General features: G+C 43.2%; 1 protein-coding gene across 3 annotated transcripts in view; it reads right to left on the reverse strand.

The window, feature by feature from the left end:
* The window catches only part of LOC135242412 (NACHT, LRR and PYD domains-containing protein 12-like), a 39279-nt gene extending 19682 nt beyond the window's left edge, over positions 1 to 19597 (reverse strand). For all 3 annotated transcript variants that reach the window (XM_064313494.1, XM_064313493.1, XM_064313492.1), the window contains exons 1-6: positions 19517 to 19597; positions 16518 to 16663; positions 16250 to 16360; positions 15936 to 16005; positions 6452 to 6785; positions 3888 to 5976 (exon numbers count right to left, since the gene is read on the reverse strand). In XM_064313494.1, coding sequence (XP_064169564.1) covers positions 3888 to 5976; positions 6452 to 6560 — 2198 coding nt within the window. In that variant the 5' untranslated portion in view covers positions 6561 to 6785; positions 15936 to 16005; positions 16250 to 16360; positions 16518 to 16663; positions 19517 to 19597. The remainder of the gene's footprint in view (positions 1 to 3887; positions 5977 to 6451; positions 6786 to 15935; positions 16006 to 16249; positions 16361 to 16517; positions 16664 to 19516) is intronic.
* Positions 19598 to 20883: the final 1286 nt, after the last annotated feature.

Genomic DNA, 20883 nt, shown 5'->3' on the forward strand with positions numbered 1-20883 from the left:
TGCACTATATCAGATTTTCAGTGCGTCAAAAGTTTACATACACTTTGTTAGTATTTGGTGGTATTGCCTTTTAATTGCTTAACTTGAATCAAACGCTTGGGATAGCCTTCCACAAGCTTCCCACAATACTTTGCTGGAATTTTTTTCCATTCCTGCTAACAGAACTGGTGTAACTCTGTCAGGTTTGAGGGCCTCTTTGCTCGGACATACTTTTTCAGTTCAGTCCACAAATTTTATATGGGATTCAGGTCAGGGCTTTGTGATAGCCACTCACATTGTTGTCTTTAAGCCATTTTGTTACAACTTTGGACTAGGTATTGTGGCAGACGGCAGGGAGAGGTGGGGGGAGTGGTAATTGAGGGCAGATATGTTGCAGCTCGCTGGCTCGACCCCTGAGCCTTATATGGACTTCCTGCCCCAACGAGGCAAGCCTGGGCTTCATTAAGCCATTAAGTGCATGGGGATAAAAGGGGAAGCGGGTTGCACAAACAGCGTAAAGTACCAAGAGGGAAATGCGTGTTGAGGAGAGTGAGAGAAGCTAAGAAATATCTGTGTGATTACCTGTTTGGCCTGGACTGTTTGACTAACCCCGCTGTGTACCGAACTGTTTTGGCTGAGGACCTGATTTTTTGGTTTACCCCTGGAATACGGAGAAAGGACAACGAGAACGGATTGTGGACTGTGAATTGGTTGCTGGATTTCCCCCTTTCCCTCCGTGTGTAAATTCCCCAATTGCACTCTAGTTGTGTTTCGTGTGCGTGTTTAGTTATTGAATTGGTGACGTGGAAACCCCACACCCGTGAGCCTGCCACAGTATGTTTAGGATCATTGTCCTGCTGGAAGACCCAGTTGCGACCAGGTTTTAAATTTCTAGCTGATGTCTTGAGGTGTTGCATCGATATTTCTAGATTATCCTTCTTCCACACAATGCCATCTATTTTCTGAAATGCATCAGTTCCTTTTCCAGAAGAAACACCCCCACAATATGATGCTGCCACCCACATACTTCATAGTTGGGATGGTGTTCTTCTGATTAAAAGCCTCACCCTTTTTCCTCCATACATAGCGCTGATCATTCTGGCCAAACAGTTCAATTTTAGTTTCATCTGACCAGAGAGCACTTCTCCAAAAGGCTAGGTCTTCATCCTAGTGATCACCTGAAAACTGTATTCTGGCTTTTTATGCCAGTCTTGAGTAGGGGCTTCTTCCTTGTGCGACAGCCTTTCAGGCTATGGCGATGTAGTTTTCTCTTAAAGGTAGATGTAGATACTTTGGTACCGGATGTCTCCAGCTCTTTCACCAGATCCTTTGTTGCTGTCTTGGGGTTCAGTTGAACATTTTGGACCAAAGTTTGTTCAGCTTTGGGAATGAATTTGTGCCTCCTTCCCCAAGATTTTCATATTTGCATGCAGTTGTTTGTACAGATGCTCGTGGTACTTTCAGCTGTTTGGAAATTGCTCCTAAGGAGGAACCGGACTTCTGGAGGTCCATAATTTTTTTTCTGAGGTCTTGGCTGAGTTGCTTGGATTTCCCATGGTATTGAGGGCAAAAATGCAGTGGCTCTGAAGGTAGACCCTTAAATACAGCCACAGGTGCCAAGTAACTCCCAGTTAAGTCCTAATTATGACAATTAACCAATTATAAGCTTCTAAAAAGTCATTAGATCAATTTCTGGAATCTTCCAGACTGTTCAAAGGGACAGTCAACTTAGTGTATGTAAACTTCTGACCCACTGAGATTCTGATATAGTGAATTAAAGCTGAAATAAATCTGTCTCTAATCGATTTTTTTAAATATTACCTATGATTTTAACAAAGTAGATGCCCTAATTGACTTGCCAAAAGAAATGTATGGTAACATGAAATGTGCAGAGTTGTGAAAAAATGAGTTTGAATGTCTTTAGCCTTGGTGAGTGTAAACTTTTGGCCTCAACTATACCAATCAGATGTAGAATTATGTATGTTATTGTTAAAACACTTTTTGCTTATGAAAGCCCCTGCTTTCTTCAGTTCGGGCTAATCCATCTTGTTGTGTGTAGGTTCCGGATTCATTCTGCGGAATAAGCCCCATTTCTTACATGGATATACCTCATCGTGCTGGTTATTCTAAGGGGAGAATTTTCTCTGTCCAACATTATGAACTGTTTCAACCATTATGAGGACCTCTACAAACCAATGAAGCTGAAACTGAATTGTTTTCCATCCATCCATTATCTATACCCGCTTATCCTGAGCAGGGTCAAGGGGGGTCCTGGAGCCTATCCCAGTGTGCATTGGAAGAGAGGCAGGAATACACCCTGGACAGGCCGCCAATCATTCGCAGGGCGCACACGCCATTCACTTACACACTCATACCTATGGGCAATTTTAGGGTCTCCAATCAGCCTACCTGCATGTCTTTGGACTGTGGGAAGAAACCGGAGTACCCGGAGGAGACCCACATGGACATGAGGACAACATGCAAACTCCACACAGAAAGGCCCCAAGCCAAGATTTGAATCCACAACCTTGTTGCTGTGAGTGCTACCCACTGCACCACCGTGCTGCCCCTGAATAGTTTTGATTTATTATTTAGTTAATATTCAAACAAAACAGTTATAATAAGAGTTATAATAAACGGTTCTGTTCCCATGAACGTTTTTGTTTCTGTGCTATCAATTTTTGTTTCATACCACTATTTAAAATAAACAAAAAAATTCTTTAGTTTAACTAAGTGTCATTCATTTCAGACACGCACTTGATAAGATGAATGAACACTCACCAGTGAAACGGCTCCTCAGCCAACCTGTCCCTGCACTCTCTGTAATCTCTGTAGCGATAGTCACATGCGACTCTGCTTCTCTCTGTATGAAAGACCTGTAATGTGTCCTCTGTGAGGTCTATGTCACATCCATGGCATATGGCCATGTAGTGTAGATCACAGCACACCACAAAGAATGCACTGACTTTCTGAGGGCTGTACAGTAATGTACCACCCAATCCATCCAAAATTCTAAAATGCATTTTCTACATTACAGAAGTCCACACAATCAGACATTGACCTAACCCAGCCAAATACACGATTAAAACAAGTTTCCAGTGTATTTGGAGCTCACTATCAGAGGAGTGTAAAGCCAGTCACCCAACTATCTCATTCAAGTAGCTTACACAATTAACTCCACTGCCTAAATAGCCGGCATTGGACTGCATAACTGAATATAGCTTTCCACATGTGTGGCACAATTATAATGCCAAAATAGCACAAGTTAAAACCTGGTATGTGTTGGTTTGACTGCAAACACATTATTCAACACCAAACTCACACAGTGCCGAATGTTCTATTGATACATCCCCGATTTCACCAACAAACCCATGGTGACACAACCAGATTAACTACAGACCATAAAACTCACAAACCTGGAGAATGTGAAAAGTATTTTATTTGCAAGAAGCAAGAAAAGCAATTCCAGGAGTGTTTGTGCCTGTGCTGTCACCAAAAATAGGGCCCCTTATCTTAATACTGTAACTTAATATAGCTTCTCTTCATTTTAATCTGCTTGAATTGTATGTTCTGACAAAGGTTGATCCAACAGATTACTCTGCCTATCAATGAACTCCTTATTTATTTCACAATTGCTATCTTTGCAAATAATTAGTAAATGTATTAAATTAGTAAATAGTAATTGTATATTAAATTAAATATATGATAAGTGATGAGGTTTTGCATTTGATACTGCATATATACTGGTTATATAACATCAAATGAGGGCACTAGTTAAATCTTGATTCAGAAATATATTTTTTAAAACCAAATTTTCACATGCCTTTATTGCACTTTATTCTTACTAGAAAAAGAAAGTTGTAAAATATGCTGTCAATCATCTACATTATTAATGACATAATACTCACTTGGCCTTCCTGCAGTTCCTGATTACTGGTAGCAGTCTCTGATGACCTGCTGTTGATGTGTTGTAGGTCTTCAAGTCAAACTCATCCAGGATCTCCTCTGACATCAGTAGCACAAAGGCCAGAGCTGAACACTGGTCTGGTTCCAATTTATTATCAGAAAGTTTTCCTGATCTGAGGGAATTCTGGATTTCCTGCACTAGAGAGTTGTCATTCAGTTCATTGAGACAGTGGAACAGATTGATGGTCCTCTCTGTTGAAGACTGTTTTCTGATCCTCTCCTTAATGTACTGGACTGTTTTCTCAATGCTCGCTGATCCACTTTCGGTCTGTGTCTGTGTGTCTGGTACAGTTGATCTGCTTCCTGTCTGTCTCCATAGTCTTTGAAAGAAGGAAAACATGGAGTTTGTTTTCTGTCTTCCTCCATCAGATCTGCTTCCTGCCTGTGCCTGCGTGTGTGGCAGAGGTGATCTGCTTCCTGTCTGTGCCTGCGTGTGTGGTACAGGTGATCTGCTTCCTGTCTGTGTCTGTGGGTCTGGTACAGGTGATGTGGTTCCTATCCATGTCCATAGTCTTTGAAAGAAAGAGTTTGGTTTGTGTCTTCCTCCAACAGATCTGCTTCCTGTCTGTGTCAGCAGTCCTCCTAAGTGAGTCTGAATGGAGTCCAGAGAGAGGCCAAGAAGGAATCGGAGAAAAAGGTCCAGGTGTCCATTCTTACTCTTTAAGGCCTGATCCACTGCACTCCTGTGTAACTCAGACAGCTGCACTCTGTCACTGTCAGGTTCTGATTCTTCTGCTCTGAGTACATTTCTGTTCTCATTTACACATGAATGAAACACAAACAAGGCAGCCAGATACTCCTGAATGCTCAGATGCACAAAGCAGTAGACCTTCTCCTGATCTAACCCACACTCCTCTTTAAAGATCTCTGTGCACACCCCAGAGTACACTGAAGCTTCACTAACATCAATGACACTCTCTCTCAGGTCCTCTTCATAAAATATCAGATTGCCCTTTTCCAGCTGTAGAAAAGCCAGCTGCCCCAGTTTCAGGATGATTTCTGTATCTGATGCGGATATCTTCTTTGAGTTTGTCTCATTGGTGCCACGATACTTCTGATTCTTCACATTAGTCTGAATGAGTAGAAAGTGTGTGTACATTTCAGTCAGTGTTTTGGGCATTTTTCTATTTAATACTTTACCCAGCATTGTCTCCAGAACAGAAGCAGAAATCCAGCAGAAGACTGGTATGTGACACATGATGTAGAGACTCCTGGATGACTTTATGTGTGAGATAATTTTGCTGGCCTGGTTTCGATCTCTGATTCTCTTCCTGAAGTATTCCTCCTTCTGTGGGTCATTGAACCCTCGTACCTCTGTCACCTCGTGGACGCACTCAGGAGGAATCTGATTGGCTGCTGCTGGTCGGGAAGTGATCCAGAGGAGAGCAGTGGGAAGCAGATTCCCCTTAATGAGGTTAGTCAGCAGCACATCCACTGATGATGACTCTGTTATATCACAGCAGTCCTTATTGCTTTGGAAATTTAGAGGAAGTCGACACTCATCCAGACCATCAAAGATAAATAAAACTTTGACTTTATCACCTTCAACACTTTTGATCTCGTTCAGCTGTGGAAAATAGTGCTTCAGAAGCTGCATCAGACTGAATGCTTTTTCTTTCTTTAAATTCAGATCTCGGAAAGGAAGGGTGAAGATGAAATCAATGTCCTGATTGGCTCTTCCTTCTGCCCAGTCCAGAATGAACTTCTGCACAGAGACGGTTTTCCCAATGCCAGCGATGCCCTTTGTAAGCACAGTTCTGATTAATTTCTTTTGCCCAGGTAAAGGCTTAAAGATGTCATTGCAGAAGATTGCAGTCTCCTGTGTGGTTTGTCTCTTGGATGCTGTCTCAATCTGTCTGACCTCGTGTTCATTATTGACCCCCCCACTTCCCCCCTCTGTGATGTAGAGCTCTGTATAGACCTCATTGAGGAGGGTTTGGTGGCCCTGCTTTGTTAAACCTTCAAATATGCATTCAAACTTTTTCTTCAGATGAGTTTTCAGTGCCTGCTGGGCTCTTTTTATGGATTCATCTGAAGAGAGGAAATATGAGAAATAATTATGTTTAAAAGATGATAAATATTTCAATTGGCCATTTACATTTAATTTCTCAGGTTTACATTGTGGATGAATCGGTGTGGTAAATACTTTCCTCAAATATCACATGGTGATTTTAAAATCTAATTTTGTTATCCTGAGTGCTCTTTAGCCCTGGATACAAACTCAGGGCAGTCTGTCGGATGGGACAGTGGTTTAACCACCAGCTTTTGAGCACAGGGTTCCTCCTTTGAATTCCCCTCAGGGACATTTAATCTCATGTACGTTTGCTTACCTCATAATCATTGTGTGAGGCTACATTTTTATTTAAATGCCTTCGTGTACATGTTGGTTTTCTTTACATAAGTGTGAATGCTATAAATCAGAACATTAATCACTGTCATGATTTGTTTGCTAAATTCATTTCAGCCTTCTAATGGAGACACAGAACCAATGAGAGAAAACTCTTACTGAGCTGCTCATCTCTCTCCAGTGAGTCGGCGAGATCCTTCTGCTTCATGTTCCTCAGGATGTGGAGTGTGATCTTCAGAAACTTCTCACTGCCACAGGTCTCCAGCATCTTCTCAACTATGTACAGGGCCTTAGAATCCTCTTGCTCTCTCTCAGTGCATTTTTTATCAATTTGATGACTCTTGAACTATTCCTTCATCTTCCTAAACTTATCCAGCACAGAAGGATCTTCAGACAGACTCTTAAAGCATTCTGGGCAATCCTGACTCAGGTGGCTCTGAAACAGTTTCAACTTCTCATCCTTCTTCAGCTTCATCAGAGTGCGCAGGAGAGACTGAAACAAACACATGAAGAGGTGTGCTGCATCAGTGTGAAATAAACACATGTAGAGGTGTGCTGTATCAGTGTGAAACAAACACATGAAGTACTGTGTGCTCTATCATAGTAATTTAAATAAAAACTCAACTAAACAAACTGGGATCCTTGCCTTTTGTGTCATGTGTTTTTGACGGCCACAACAGGGACAGATACACAAATATGACAAAAAGTATCTGGACACCCTTTGGTCTGGGGCTGTTTTTCATGGTTTGGGCCAGACCCCTTAGTTCCATGCTGCAGCATACAATCACATTCTGGACGATTCTGTGCTTCCCCAACAGTTTGGGCAAGGCCTTTTCCTGTTTAAGCATGACAATGCCCCCGGGTACACAGCGAGGTCTATATTGAAATGGTTTGGTCCAGAACAGTGTGGAAGAACTTGACTGGCCTGCAAAGAACCCTGACCTCAACCACATTCAACAACTTTGGGATCAATTGGAAAGCCAGGCCTAAACAGCCAATCAGTACCCAACTTCACTAATCGCCTTCTGGCTGAATGGAAGAACATTCCTGCAGCAATGCTCCAATATCTATTATAAAGCCTTCCTAGGAGAGTGGGGAATGGTACAGCAGCAAAGAGTGGACCAACTCCATATTAATGCCCATAATTTTGGATGAGATGTTGGATGACAAGGGCGGCGCGGTGGTGGTGGGCACCCTTGGATTTATTTCCATAGCAAACAAAGATCTGGTCTGTTTGGCGGAATGAGTTGGTAGCCTCTATGTAGCAGCAAAGCGCACGTACAGGGCATAAAAGATTAGCATGTTCATCCCCAAGGCTTTGAAAAGGTGTGGGATGAAAAGGTGCTGAGAGCTCAATAGCCTGGTTGATGTGAAATGATGAAACAACCTTTGGCAGGAAGGTCGGGTTAGGTCGGAGCGTTACTCCAGAGTTGTCCGACCTCCATCGCATACATGCAGGGCTAATGGAAAGAGCGTGTAGCTCACTCACGCGCCTTGCAGATGTTATAGCTAGCAGAAAAGAGAGCCACTTCAGGTCTGCTGTAGCTAGAGGCTCAAAAGGCTGAGCAGATATAGCCTCTAGTACCATAGGTAGGTCCCATGGGGATGCCCGGGGAACTACCATGGGTTTCAAACATTTAGCACCCTTTAAGAACAGGCTGACCAGGTAATGGTTACCTACTGATTGATTGTTGAGTCTAGCGTGCTTAGCAGATATAGCTGAAGCACAGACTTTTAGTGTGCTGTATGATTTATTTTCATCCAGGACAGACTGGAGAAAACGGAGAATAGTCTGGGCAGAGCAGTTCACTGGATTCTCATTTTGGTGAGCACACCAGTCCGAGAACAGTTTCCACCTGTTAGCATAAGCCCGCCGCGTAGACGGGGCCCTAGCATTCTTAATGGTCTCCAGAACCACTGGGTCACATTTGGTTAACAGGTTGTTGGGTTCTACAGAGGCCAGGCCCATAGGTGTAGTCTGGATGGGCACAGGTGCCATATTGTGTTGTTCAGTTGAGAAAGTAAATCCACCCTGCACAGTAGGCGCCAGGGTGGCCCTTGGAGGAGGCTGAGGAGGACTGGAAATCAAGTGCTCAGGGGTCAGTAGGGGGCTACCAGGAGAAGCCGGTGGCTGCATTGTTTCATCCTGTGTAGCGTTGCCATAATCAACGGGAATAGGGGGAATGCGTAGAGTAGAGTGTTCGGCCAGTCGTGTGCGAGGGCATCCTGGCCCAGAGGGCCGGGGTGTCCCCATATTGAATACCACTCCGGGCACTGTGTGGAGTCCTGTGAGGCAAACAGGTCTACTTGTGCTATTCCGAACCGTTGCCAAATTTCTGCCACCACATCCGGGTGGAGTTTTCACTCCCCTGAGTGGATCTGCTGTCTGGACAGATAATCTGCTGCATTGTTCTGAACCCCTGGTAGATGCAGGGCTCTGAGGGAGGCCAGTCTTGGAAATGCCCATGTTAGCAGTTGATGAGCTATTGCCAGGTGAGCTTCCTGACCTGACGCCACCTTGGTGGTTGATGTGTTGAAGTGTTGTCCGATCTCACCAGCACATGTTTTCCCCTGAGGAGGGGCAAGTAGTGCTTGAGGGCATAGAAGACTGCCCGGAGTTCCAGGGTGTTGATGTGCTCCTGTCTCTCCACTACTGACCATGTCCCTTGGACTAGAAGATGGTGGCATACTGCTCCCCATCCCAACAGTGATGCATCTGTGGTCACAACCTCTCTTCTTGATGGGATCTTCCCCATCTCTTCACCAGCTAGCAAGAACCCCACCTTGCGTCATGGGCGAAGTGCCTGGATGCACTGGCGCAAAACTTTGACTAATTTTCTCCTGTCTCTCTTGGGGTGTAATGACAGGCTGTTGAACCACCTTAAGATTGGCCGTGTGTGAAGGAGGCCTAAGGGGATGACTGCTGTGGCAGATACCATCAACCCTATCAGCTGTTGAAATATGTGCATTCTCAGAAGTGCACCCAGCCAGAAACGGCAGATACATCTGAGAATGCTGTGAGCCGTGAGGGAGATAGACACGCTTTCATTGTTTTGGAGTCGAGTGACATGCCAATGAAACATATGGTTTGACTCGGGGTGAGTTTGCTTTTCTCATGGTTGATAGATAGTTTTAGTCTGGTAATATGGGCTACTGTGTTTTCAGTGTAGCGGACCGCCATCTGGCATGTGGGCATGCAGATAAGCCAGTCGTCCAAGTATGGCAGAATCTTTATAAATTGCACTCTGAGAGGAGAGAGAGCCGCCCCCATGCAACGTGTGAACACTCTGGGGGCTAAGTAAAGGTCGACAGGGAGAACGGCAAACTGATAAGCATAGCCTTTGTAGGCAAAGCGCAGTAGTTTCCTGTGCTCTGTCAGGATAGGGATGTGGAAGTACGCATCGTTCAGGTCTACTGCGGTGAACCACTCTCCTGCGGCTATGGAATGAAGAATGTCTGTGGCCCGCAACATATGGAAGGGATATCTCTTGAGGAACTTGTTGAGATCCCTTAAATTGAGAACCGGACGGAAACCGCCATCCTTTTTTGGAACTAGATAATATCTGGAATAAAATTCACTGTGCTGTTCTGAGGGTGTTACCCTTGTTACAGCACCTTTTTGCAGGAGTGACTCTATCTCCTGTCGAGGGCTTTGGCCTGGGCGAAGTCTGAGACAACTGTGGTCTCGACCCCAGAGAAAGCGGGGGGGCGGTGACGGAACTGTAGCTGGTAACCCCTTGAAATTGTGGATCGAACCCATGGGTCATCCGTCTGTTATTACCAATAAAGCATGTGCTGCTGCTGGAAGCACCCGGTCACACACCCCTTGGACCGGTACTTCTCTCTAGGGTTTTCGTCATACTTGTTCCTGGTTATGGTTATACACTTTGCTGTACGTCGCTCTGGATAAGAGCGTCTGCCGAATGCCTGTAATGTAATGTAATGTTTCTGCCTGCCTGTGTTTTGGACCTGCTTGTGTTTCTGGCTGCTTGTTGTCTGCCCTGCCTTGCCTGCCTGTTTCTGTTCACTGTTTCTTCCTTGTCATTTGTTTTTTGTGTCAAGTTTTTTCTAGTCTTTGAGTTTTTTGGTTTTGCCCATCGTGGCCTCTTTTTGGTTCCCTGTTTTGTTTATTGTTAATAGTGAAGTCTTTATTTATCCTTTTGAGTTCCTGTGTTTTTTCCACTCCGCGCTGGGTCCTACCCTCCCATACGTGATATCTGGTAGAGCCGACTGGGCTAACCATACCTGGCGTCGAGTCAGCGTAAGCAGCAACATCAGTCGACCAAGTTCCCTTGTAATGAGGGCAAATGTCTGTAATGCAACGTCATTCAGGCTGTTTAGACCAGACTCCATTTCAGACTTCTGAATGGTTTGTGCCTGGGCCAGCAGCACCCAAGAAAGGGAATTTCCCATCTGGGCCATTCTGGCTACGGTGTCATAGGGTGAGAAGTGAGAAGGTCATCTGTCATGCGGCACTGGGGCCGGGGACAACGTGCCTCTGCACGGAGGGCTTCGTCAGGAGGGATAACCAGTGCTGCTATGTTTGGGTGGACAGAGGGCATCTTTTCCAACCCATAGGCAGCTGCATCTCTCATAGAGGCAAGGATGCGCTCATCACTGGTGTGGTGCTTCACAGAACCATGCGGGTCTGCCCAGCACCGCTGAAGTTTGGTCAGGTAATCCTGCGAGGTGGGCATAGAAAATGGTGGCACCAGCGAAACATGGCAGAAAAATCTGTTGGAGTCAGTGATTGCAACCTGGGGGTCATCTCTACCCATCTTAGCCAACGCCGCTCGTAATATAGCTCTTAAAGAGACAGAATGTTCATTGCCCTTTTCAACCGCAGAGCGGGACTCCGCATTGGAGCCCTGGTTAGATTCCCTATCAGTCCGTGATACAGACTCACTAGGGGGGCTGTCGTGATAGAACTGTGAACAAGAAGCCGTAGTGGACAGTTTATCCTGCTCACAGAGTTCCGCTGCACCAGCTCCAGCAGACACAGCCGGAGTAGAGCTGGTCTGATGAGCTGGGTTACAAAGTCCCTGTAGGGGCTCTTCCATTGCTGCCATCTGGACAGCATGTGATTTAACCTGGCTGGATAAATCATATTTTTTAATGTGTTTAGTATTAGCACCCCCTTCAGAGGTCGTGCTGCGGCGTTTCAGGGATTTTGTTGGGGCCCCATCATGAATTGTTCCAGATGGGGGTAAGCGAGAGGAGACCTCTGCCAATCTAGCCTCTCAATTAGCTCAATGGACATAGTAGGGCAATTCACGCATGCCTCATCAGTATGATGATGATCGCTGCTGAGACAGTCAGTGCAAGCGTGGTGACCATCCCCCAGGAACATCTGGGAGTTGCACTGAACACACGTGGGAAGCATGTAAGGAAGTGCAATTATAGCTGATATAGGAATATGCTGTCAAAAGAAGCGGGTAGCACTCTCCTGAACTAGTTTAATAATTACCTAAACACCGGCGAGGTCACTGGCGTAGCTATTTTGCGAGACACAGCAACTGTAATAACCAGTAGCAGTAAAAAAGACATTCAGTCTTAATTCTCTTAATTCAATCGACAAAGACACTAGCCCACACTGCGGAAACGCAGAGTTTGGGTTCGTGAAAAATGCTGCCTTGGTACAGCGAGAGCGCTCACGGTGCAGAAGCCGGTACTAAGATAGCAAAGAATCGGAGGATGCTAGTTAGAATACTGCGTATATGTCGAAAAACAGACAGCTACAGTAACAACAAAAATTGGAAAAACGATGTACTTTCCGAGGCCGGAGTTAGCGAACTAACTCACCAAGGTAACGTGGGAAGCGGTCGACAAACTGTTTCACCCACAGCCTTTAGAGGACGGAACACCGAAGCTCTGACTAGCAGTCACAAGGCTGAGTGGCCAAAATTCTTGATATCTTGCGAATTGGTGAGAAGTAAAAAGAGAGGATGTCTGGAGTTGCACGGTTATATAAGGGGGTGTGACGCCACCACGCAGAGGTCATGGCCATGACTTTGTTGGTATACGACGTCTCAATGCGAATGCAACAGAAGTATCATTCGGAATTAGAGCACCGGCCTGGCGGTCTAGGAATGAAATGAAAAGATAATGTATATCAGGTGTCCACATACTTTTGGCCATTTCATGTATTTCCACACAGCATGCAGCATTGCTAAACGCTTGTGTTTGATAGCAAGGTTATTATCGTTATCGAAAACTACCGAAATAACGAAAACTAAGTGTGAAAAAACATTTTCGATAACTGAAATAAAAATAAAAACGATAACCAACTGAATCTGTATTGTGTCTTACAAAACTAACTAAAATAAACTAAAAATATAGAGAAAATGGCTTTAGTTTTCGTCTTTGTCAATTTATTTCATACATAAGCTAAGCCTTATATTTTGGTTGGATATGAAATCTATCTTCTATTTTTTTTTAGCTGTGCAAGTTTTACGCCAGCAGAGGGCTAATATCCTTCTGTCGGCGCAGTCGCACAAGCAAGCACCTCACAGGTGTTGCCAATCCGTCCACGCCTGGCATGGCGAAAGTGGGGAGAAAGCGCCAGAGTCCCATCTGGGATTAGAGTGAGAGCACCTATTATCGACCACCTTCGTTCGACAGACAGGAAAACGTAAACAGATTTGCAATTTAGCCTACTTTCGCGATTTATTTTCTGAGCCGGCAAATAAATCAGAGGCGGTCCAGCGTTATCTTTTGGTTGCTAAGGGGACGTATATCGACCACCCCATATAAATAAATGGAACTTGGCATACATTTGGTAGCATACTGTATAAGTGTCCTGTCTTGCGTATTTGAGGTTAATTATGAGAAAGGCTGGTCGCTATCAGCACGTCTAGGAATCCATACATATTCACAGCTGTAACCCAAGTCACAGGACGCAAAATAGCCGTTAGGAAAGTAGTCTGAAACTAGAAAAGTTACAATTCCTGAAGGAATTGTGTGGGCTTGCTTCAAATTCCAACTGGCACTGTCCTCAAGGCTCAATGTATTTCAATGAGGGCGCATCGAAAGAGCAAATTAAATGTATAGCTTCAAACATTTAGCAAATTAAAATGTACCTGTGATGTTCTGTGTAAGGACCCACACGCAGACCAGGGAAATCCAAAAAACGTTGTCTTCATTCAGTCCGAGGTTCGAAGCCAGGTAATCAGAGAGAGGGCGGTGCCGAATCGAGTTTCCAAAAGAATAGTGAAAAAACAGGCAAAAAATCAAAAACCAGGAGATCAGAATGGCGAAAGTACAAAGGGACAGGCAAAAGAGAAGTCAAGGCAAAGCGAAGGTCAAACCAGAAGCAAACAAAACCAAAAGGGGCAGGCAAACTCGAAGTCAGGCAAAGGGGTGTCGCAGGAATCTCGATAGACAAAGGCTTACAAATAATCGGCACAATGAATACGATCAACGTTCTGACTCTGAGCTGGTGGAAAAGACTGACATTTATACACTGGGGAAGGTAACAATCAAGGAGGGGTTAAGTGAGTGAGGGAGGAGTAACAAACAACATCCAGGTGAAGAACATTAGGAAAACTAATTCAATGACAAGGGACTGACAAAACGCGGACTGGAATCACATAGACAACAATGATAATAGACGGCCTGGGTGAAGCAGGTAAACACGTGCAGAGAGAGAGAGGTGCAGTTAGAGCAAGCTAGAAAGAAAAGGGGCGGAGCTACAGCGCAGCATGGAAAAGGGGAGACTGGTTAATGTATTAGTATAGTGATCTAAACTATAAAAAACCCAAAACTAGTGTGTGTTAGTCCATTAGTAATATTCACATGTTAGTATATTAGTGAGGTTAGTACTTTACAATCTATAAATTAGTAGGGATTAGTAGAAATTAGTAAAACTAGAAATAAGCAGGAAGTAAAGCGAGACTGGAAAGAAGGGGGGAAACCACGAAAACCCGGAACCACCCGAATAGTGAAATCACACAAGTACAGGGGAGTGAAGCAGCTCAGGGAACACAGACACAGAGACAGTACTGGGGAGACAAGTGACCGGAAAATACAGACTACAACAGTACCTCCATGAATGTGTATTCATATAATGTGCATCCATACATCACAATAGTCTGAACTATTCTCCTAATTTATTATTGGCTGTTTGCGGTTTCATTTCAATTATAGGCTATTCGTGCGTATATTCTGAAAGGCGCGCTCGGTCCTGTAACACGGGTCTCGACAGAATATAACAAATGGCATGTCTTTAATGCAGCGGACAACCACCAATGTATGTGGATATTAGCCCAAAACGCGCTTAATCACAAACAAGAGCGCTAACTTCTTAACGCGTTCTGCACATCAAACACATCTCAGTAGTTTAAAACCAAAATAAACGATACAAAATGCCTGGAACGCAAATTAACGCATATAATATTAATTCATGTTTATGTGAATTAATTGATGTACCAATGTTACTGTAAGTTGCTGCGTGTTGAATAATACTACCTATATTGCCAAATACCCCAACCGTCGCATTTTGCCACAATGTCAGCCATTATGGGGTTCAGACACTGACAAACCGTCCCTTCAGCTGGAGCGGTCGGTGTGACTCTGAGCCTAAGCAGCCCTCGTGCGTCGCACAATTCCAACCCGTCAGTGCGTTAAGGCCAGTTCAGATCAATGATGCGCAACGAGACTGGATGCAACTTGCAAAATTCTTAGACGTCTGATTGTAAACGTTCTAAAACTGCACTTGGCGGTTTGACAAGGTGGGTCTTTTGAGACCCTAGGCAACGGCTTCAGACGCTCTACAACTAACCAGTTCACACCGCTGCAATTTTCTCTGTAACATTCTAAAACTGTTTCCTCTCGTTGCGAATCATTGATCTGAACTGGCCTTTAGTTGCGCATGTAAATAGTATGTTAAATAGTTTTTTTTTAAGACTGTTATGGCCACATTGGTGCTTAAGTGATAAGCTTATGTTATTTTAAATAAAAATAAAAACTAATGAAAAATGCGAAACTATAATAACCTTGTTTGATCGTGCAGCTTTTGCTCCTGATTCATGGCTTTGTAGATACTATTTGTCCTAAATAATGCCTTTCTTTATAATAATTTAGTTGCGCTGTGTAATACATTTAGTAAAGGTGAACTGTACACAGAATGCTTCTTGTTTAAAAGTCTCTATTTGGAATTAGGGCTGGGCAATACACCACAATGAAAAGTATCAAATGCAATAACTATTGTCACCACTGGGTGGTGTATTGCCTTTGTTTTAGTCTTCTTCCCATTATTTATACATGATGTGTTAGTGAACAAACAGGCTTCAGAGGCCGTGTGAAATGCTTCCAGAAAAAACTGTTATCTATTGGGTGACCGATTAGGAGATTAGGAGAAACCCCCCCCCCCCCCTTAGTTCCTGCTCTGTATCACATCTTGCAGGCTACACTGGCCATGCGCTTTGTATGTTCGAGAAGGGCAAAATTGTGAATAATATGTCTGACACTAATATTTGGAAAAGGCACAGTATGTTATTTAGGAAATGTGCAAAATTCAGAACCAATTAACATTATCTCTGCATTGTACATGGTATATGTAACATATGATCAAATGAAACCGACTGTTCAAAGAAAATACATAATAACCAAATTAACACATTGAAGAAAAAAGCAGATCACACACCTCTTTTGGGGAAGATAGTTTCTCTGAACGCGTCTCTTCTAAAGAGCTAAACTCCAGTGACGGCAATATCCTGTGAACAAAACATCCTGTGAGCTTCCATTTAAACTCATCCACTTACTGCAGCTCTAACTCACAGCACATGGAGACATTGCTTGCAGTTAAACTCATCCTCTAACTGCAGCTCTAACTCACAGAACATCTGAATATCACAAAATACTCCTCATCTGATATAATACACCCACCTACACAATAAAGTTGTCTGCAAGATTGAACATTAATTCAACAGTAGTGCCAATACGATCATGTTTAATTACCTGTGATCACCGGTAGACCTTGCTTTGAAGTAGATTGGACTATACATTGATTCATTACTCTTCATAGACAGACAGCTGGGTGCAGGTGACTCGGCTCTTTCTACCTGGACTCTGTGAACAAAACATGGAGACAGAGCTTCCAGTTAAACTCACCCTTTTACCGCAGCTCTAACTCACAGCACATGGAGAGAGAGATTCCAGTTAAACTCACCCTCTTACTGCAGCTCTAACTCATATCACATTGAATATCTGATTCATGCATTTGTACCTCTTCCTCTCAGTGCTGAGGGTTCCTCCTTTGGTGTCTGGCTCCCCTGAGAGACTCATTTTAGTAACAGCGCCTCCTACCCCAAGATATTGGATCACATTAGACCAGATTGGAAAACGGGTCAGTTATGGCCCAAATTAGCCAACCTGTAAAAACACAGAATGAGAACACACTGAGCACACATACACACACATGCATACACACAGAGACACACATACGCAACATAGCATTGTGTTGACAGGAAACATTTAAAAAATTTTAAAAAATTTAAATGGGCCATAAAAATGTTCAGTATTATACAAATATCTGGTGCCCTTCATGATTGTGCATGACTGTATATTTTAAATGCCATGTGCAATACATTTAATGAATGATTAAATGCAATCACTGAGTTACATAAGGTATATTTCTTAGATGATATATTTATTTTCAGAAATTTGGCACCCCTCTATTCAGAACTTTTTTCACCTTTCGCTTGCCAGGATAAAGGCACTGAGTGTTTTTCTGTTGTTTTATGAGACTGAAAACAGGGATGTTGGGAGAGATGTTAGACCCATTCTCCATCCGGAATCTTTACAGATTCTTAATATCTTTTGTTCTTTGATTAAGAATGGTCCCTTCCATTTGAAACCACGGTCTTCAATGGAGTTCAAGCCTGCAAAATGTTGTTTTTGTGGTCTGTTAAGTATTTCTTTGTGAATTGTAAATTGTAACATGTGCTTGGGGTGACTGTCTTCCTGGAAGATGCACTTTCAGTCTGCTGGAAGAGGCAACCAGGTTTTTGGCTAAAACGTCCTGGTGCTTGGGCAGCGTTCATGATGCCTTTGTCCTTAACAAGGGCCTCAGGACCAGTGGAAGCAAAACAGCCCCTTAACATTAAAGACCCACCACCGTATTTACAGTAACGGTAGGTATGAAGCTCTTCTCTGTATATTCATCCTTAAATCAAGACCAACGTGCTCTAATATCATCTCATCTGACCACAGTAGATTAGACAATTCCATTTAGGAAATTATGGGTGCTCAAATTTTTTGATCGCTTCCAGTAAAAGTTATTTTCTTGAAATCATTCCAAATAGGCTTTTGGCATGGAGGTAACTAATTGTAAATTTTGAGCATCTAATTGTAGCTGTGATTTGGAAACTTGGTGATGCCCAGATTCAACCGAGTAATTCTCCAACTGTGGCCACTGGATTGTTCTTAGCTCCCTGAACCGTTTACCTCACGGTGCATGGGGCCAAGATACACTATCACCCTCTACTGGACAGGTTTAACACTACTCCAGTGGTTTTAAACGTTTTAATTGTTGCCCTCATTGTAGTAGGTCACATAATTCATTTTAATTCATTCTTTGACCCATTTCCTTATTTTCCAAAGCATTTGTCTCTTTTCATTTATGAGTTTTTTGCTCATGATGAAAAATGCCATGGCTACCAGTTAGACAGGCAAATAGGCTCCCAACAATTCATACTGATATCCCTGCCATTGCATTTCATATAAAATTATAACTAAACATTGGCAGTGTTAACTTTATTTTGCATATTTAAAAATGTTCAACTGCACATTAGCCCCTGAACAATCTCCTTTACATTTAACAAATCGAGCCAACAGAAATTAGCTTATTCTGAAATACACTCTTTTTTTTTTTAACCTTAATTATTACAATTATGACCTATAACTTTAGTAAGAACAAGCATACTATTTCACAATACTGTATTTATTCCATCTTTGTCAGGGTTAGGGTAACTGTTTGACAATTTTATGAAGATATAATTTTGCGTAACATTATTAATTGCTGTGCGGCACAGTGGTGTTGTGGGCAGCACTGTCGCCACACAGCAAGAAAGAGGTCCAGGGTTCGAATCCCAGCCTCGGCATTTACATGTGGAGTTTGGCTGCTCTCCTCGTGTCTGCGTGGTAGTCCAAGTACTCCAGTAGGCTAATTAGAGACTCTGAATGGTGTGTCTGCCTGCAATACAGTAGATTGGCGGCTGTCCAGGGTGTATTCCTGCCTCTCGCCCAGTGCATGCTGGGACAGGCTCCAGCACCCTCTGCGATTCTGACCAGGAATAGGCATATTAGATAATGGATAGATGGATAATTAAATGCTATGATGCAATTTTTAAAAAGCCAAGAAATGAAATGCTATTCTTTCTACAGTCAATGGTCAGATTCTGTGTGTAATTTTCATACGGCTTCCAGACCAGTATAAAATGGCTTTCATCACATGTTCGGGGGCAGATGTTGAGTCCGAGCAGAACCTGAGGTAAAATAAACCAGCACGAGTTTATTTTGACCTGCTTGGCTTGCCATTGAATGCGATCGCTACAATATATTTGTCCTAAATGCATCTGAATTATTTCCTTAAGAATAAGTTTATTCATAAATATTACACTGAGTGGAAAAGAAAGAAAAACAATTCTCACAAAACCTCAAACAGAATGGCTGATTTATTATGGACCGATTCTTCAACTCATTTGATACGTTTATCGACTGATGTTAGTGCTGAGGTGTGTTCACCCACGTTACTTTTATTTATTTACCCTTACCAGTATTACTGCCTTCAGACCAATACGTTGCCTGCTGAATTTACATCTGATTTCACTGCAAAATCAATGTCTGTTCAATATTATTTGACAAAAGTTTCGGTCTGTTTTTTTGTTACAGCAACAGGTTGTCACTGTGAAAATGTAGCCTAGCCTATACTCTTTTAATCAAACGACACAGCCTGTAACTTCCTCCTTATCCAGTGAGGTAAAATCGTCATAAAGTATCAAAAATACCTTAATAAACATTTTTTTAAAGTATTGTTCAAATGACTTTTTGTGTTTGGTCCCAAATGGGAAATATGTTAAACCTAAATCATGCTATTTATTGTCAGTTTTTTTGGTTTGCTGAATTAAGTGTGTTATTGTGATCATAGCTGCAGATTCCCATTCCTCCCCACACCCCTTCACCACATTCTATTCCCTCCATCTCAGTCCACAACATGCTACTTACTCCGTTCTTTATTCAGTTTCCCTTCTTTTACTCCGTCTTCTTTCTCCTTTGTCTTCAAAATGGCGTTTAAGTAGGAAATACCATCCCACAGCCATCCTGTTTTTCTCTTATGATATCTTCATGTCATCATGTAAGTGGACATACAGCATTCCTGTGCTGAACATGGGCTCATGTTGGTTGATCTGACGTACTGGATAAACAGGTATGGGCTGGGTTGTAGATAACATCTCACACAAATGTATGCACAGCTGATTTCAATACAACATTTAAAAACTATCTATGCTTTCTCTACTCTCTAAATGTGCTTTTGCACCTACACTATGACTTACGGATTTGAGTCTGGTGAAGCAACAGCTATAGGGGGCGACATAGCTCAGGAGGTAAGAGCAGTAAAAAGGTTGTCAGGCAGTTGGAGGGTTGCCGGTTCGATCCCCCGCCCTGGTTGTGTCGACGTGTCCCTGAGCAAGACACCTAACCCCTAATCGCTCCCACCAAGCTGATTGGCACCTTGCATGGCAGCCTTTCACCGCTGCTATGTGTGTGTGTGTGTGTGTGTGTGTGTGTGTGTGTGAATGGGTGAATGACAGGCATCAATTGTAAAGCGCTTCGGATAAAAGTGCTATATAAATGCAATCCATTTACCATTTATACATTTGAGGAAACCAAATGAGAGACAAGATGACAAAATGAAGAAATTTTCAAATTACTTTAAAAAATGTAGGAAAATATGGTTAGCATTTGGTATGTTTGTTTCTGTGAAACAGCACACACTGGAGAGAAGGGCTGGGGGTGGCTGGGTGCATTGCCCTTGATCAAGGCCTCAGAACTGGACTTGGAGATTGTTGGGATCAGGCAGTGATACAGGGGACTGGTGGTCTTGGCATCAAAGCAGCGTAAAACAAGTTCAGTTGGTCTGGCAAGGCTTCATCACTGTCAACACCACCTGGTCTTTCCTTGTATGAAATGATCGCCTCCAAGCCATGGCAAAGACAACTAATGGATGGTAAATGGACTGCATTTATATAGCGCTTTTATCCAAAGTACTTTACAATTGATGCCTCTCATTCACCCACACACTCACATGCCAATGATGAAAGGCTGCCATGCAAGGTACCAATTAGCTTGTTGGGAGCAATTAGGGGTTAGCTGTCTTGGGGGATCGAACCAGCAACCCTCCGACTGTCAGACAACCCCTCTTACCTCCTGAGCTATGTCGCCCCACAACAAGAGTCTTTCTCTTTCTCTTTGAGTCACTAACTTGTCCTTTTATTGACACTTGGCAGCTTTTGTGGACCTTTCTGAGCTGTGAGTGTCAACAGCTGCAGTTTATTTGTAATAATCAACTGAGTTTCCAACTTGATAAATCC

This window comes from Anguilla rostrata, chromosome 16 (genome assembly GCF_018555375.3).
Source record: "Anguilla rostrata isolate EN2019 chromosome 16, ASM1855537v3, whole genome shotgun sequence".
NCBI lineage: Eukaryota > Metazoa > Chordata > Actinopteri > Anguilliformes > Anguillidae > Anguilla > Anguilla rostrata.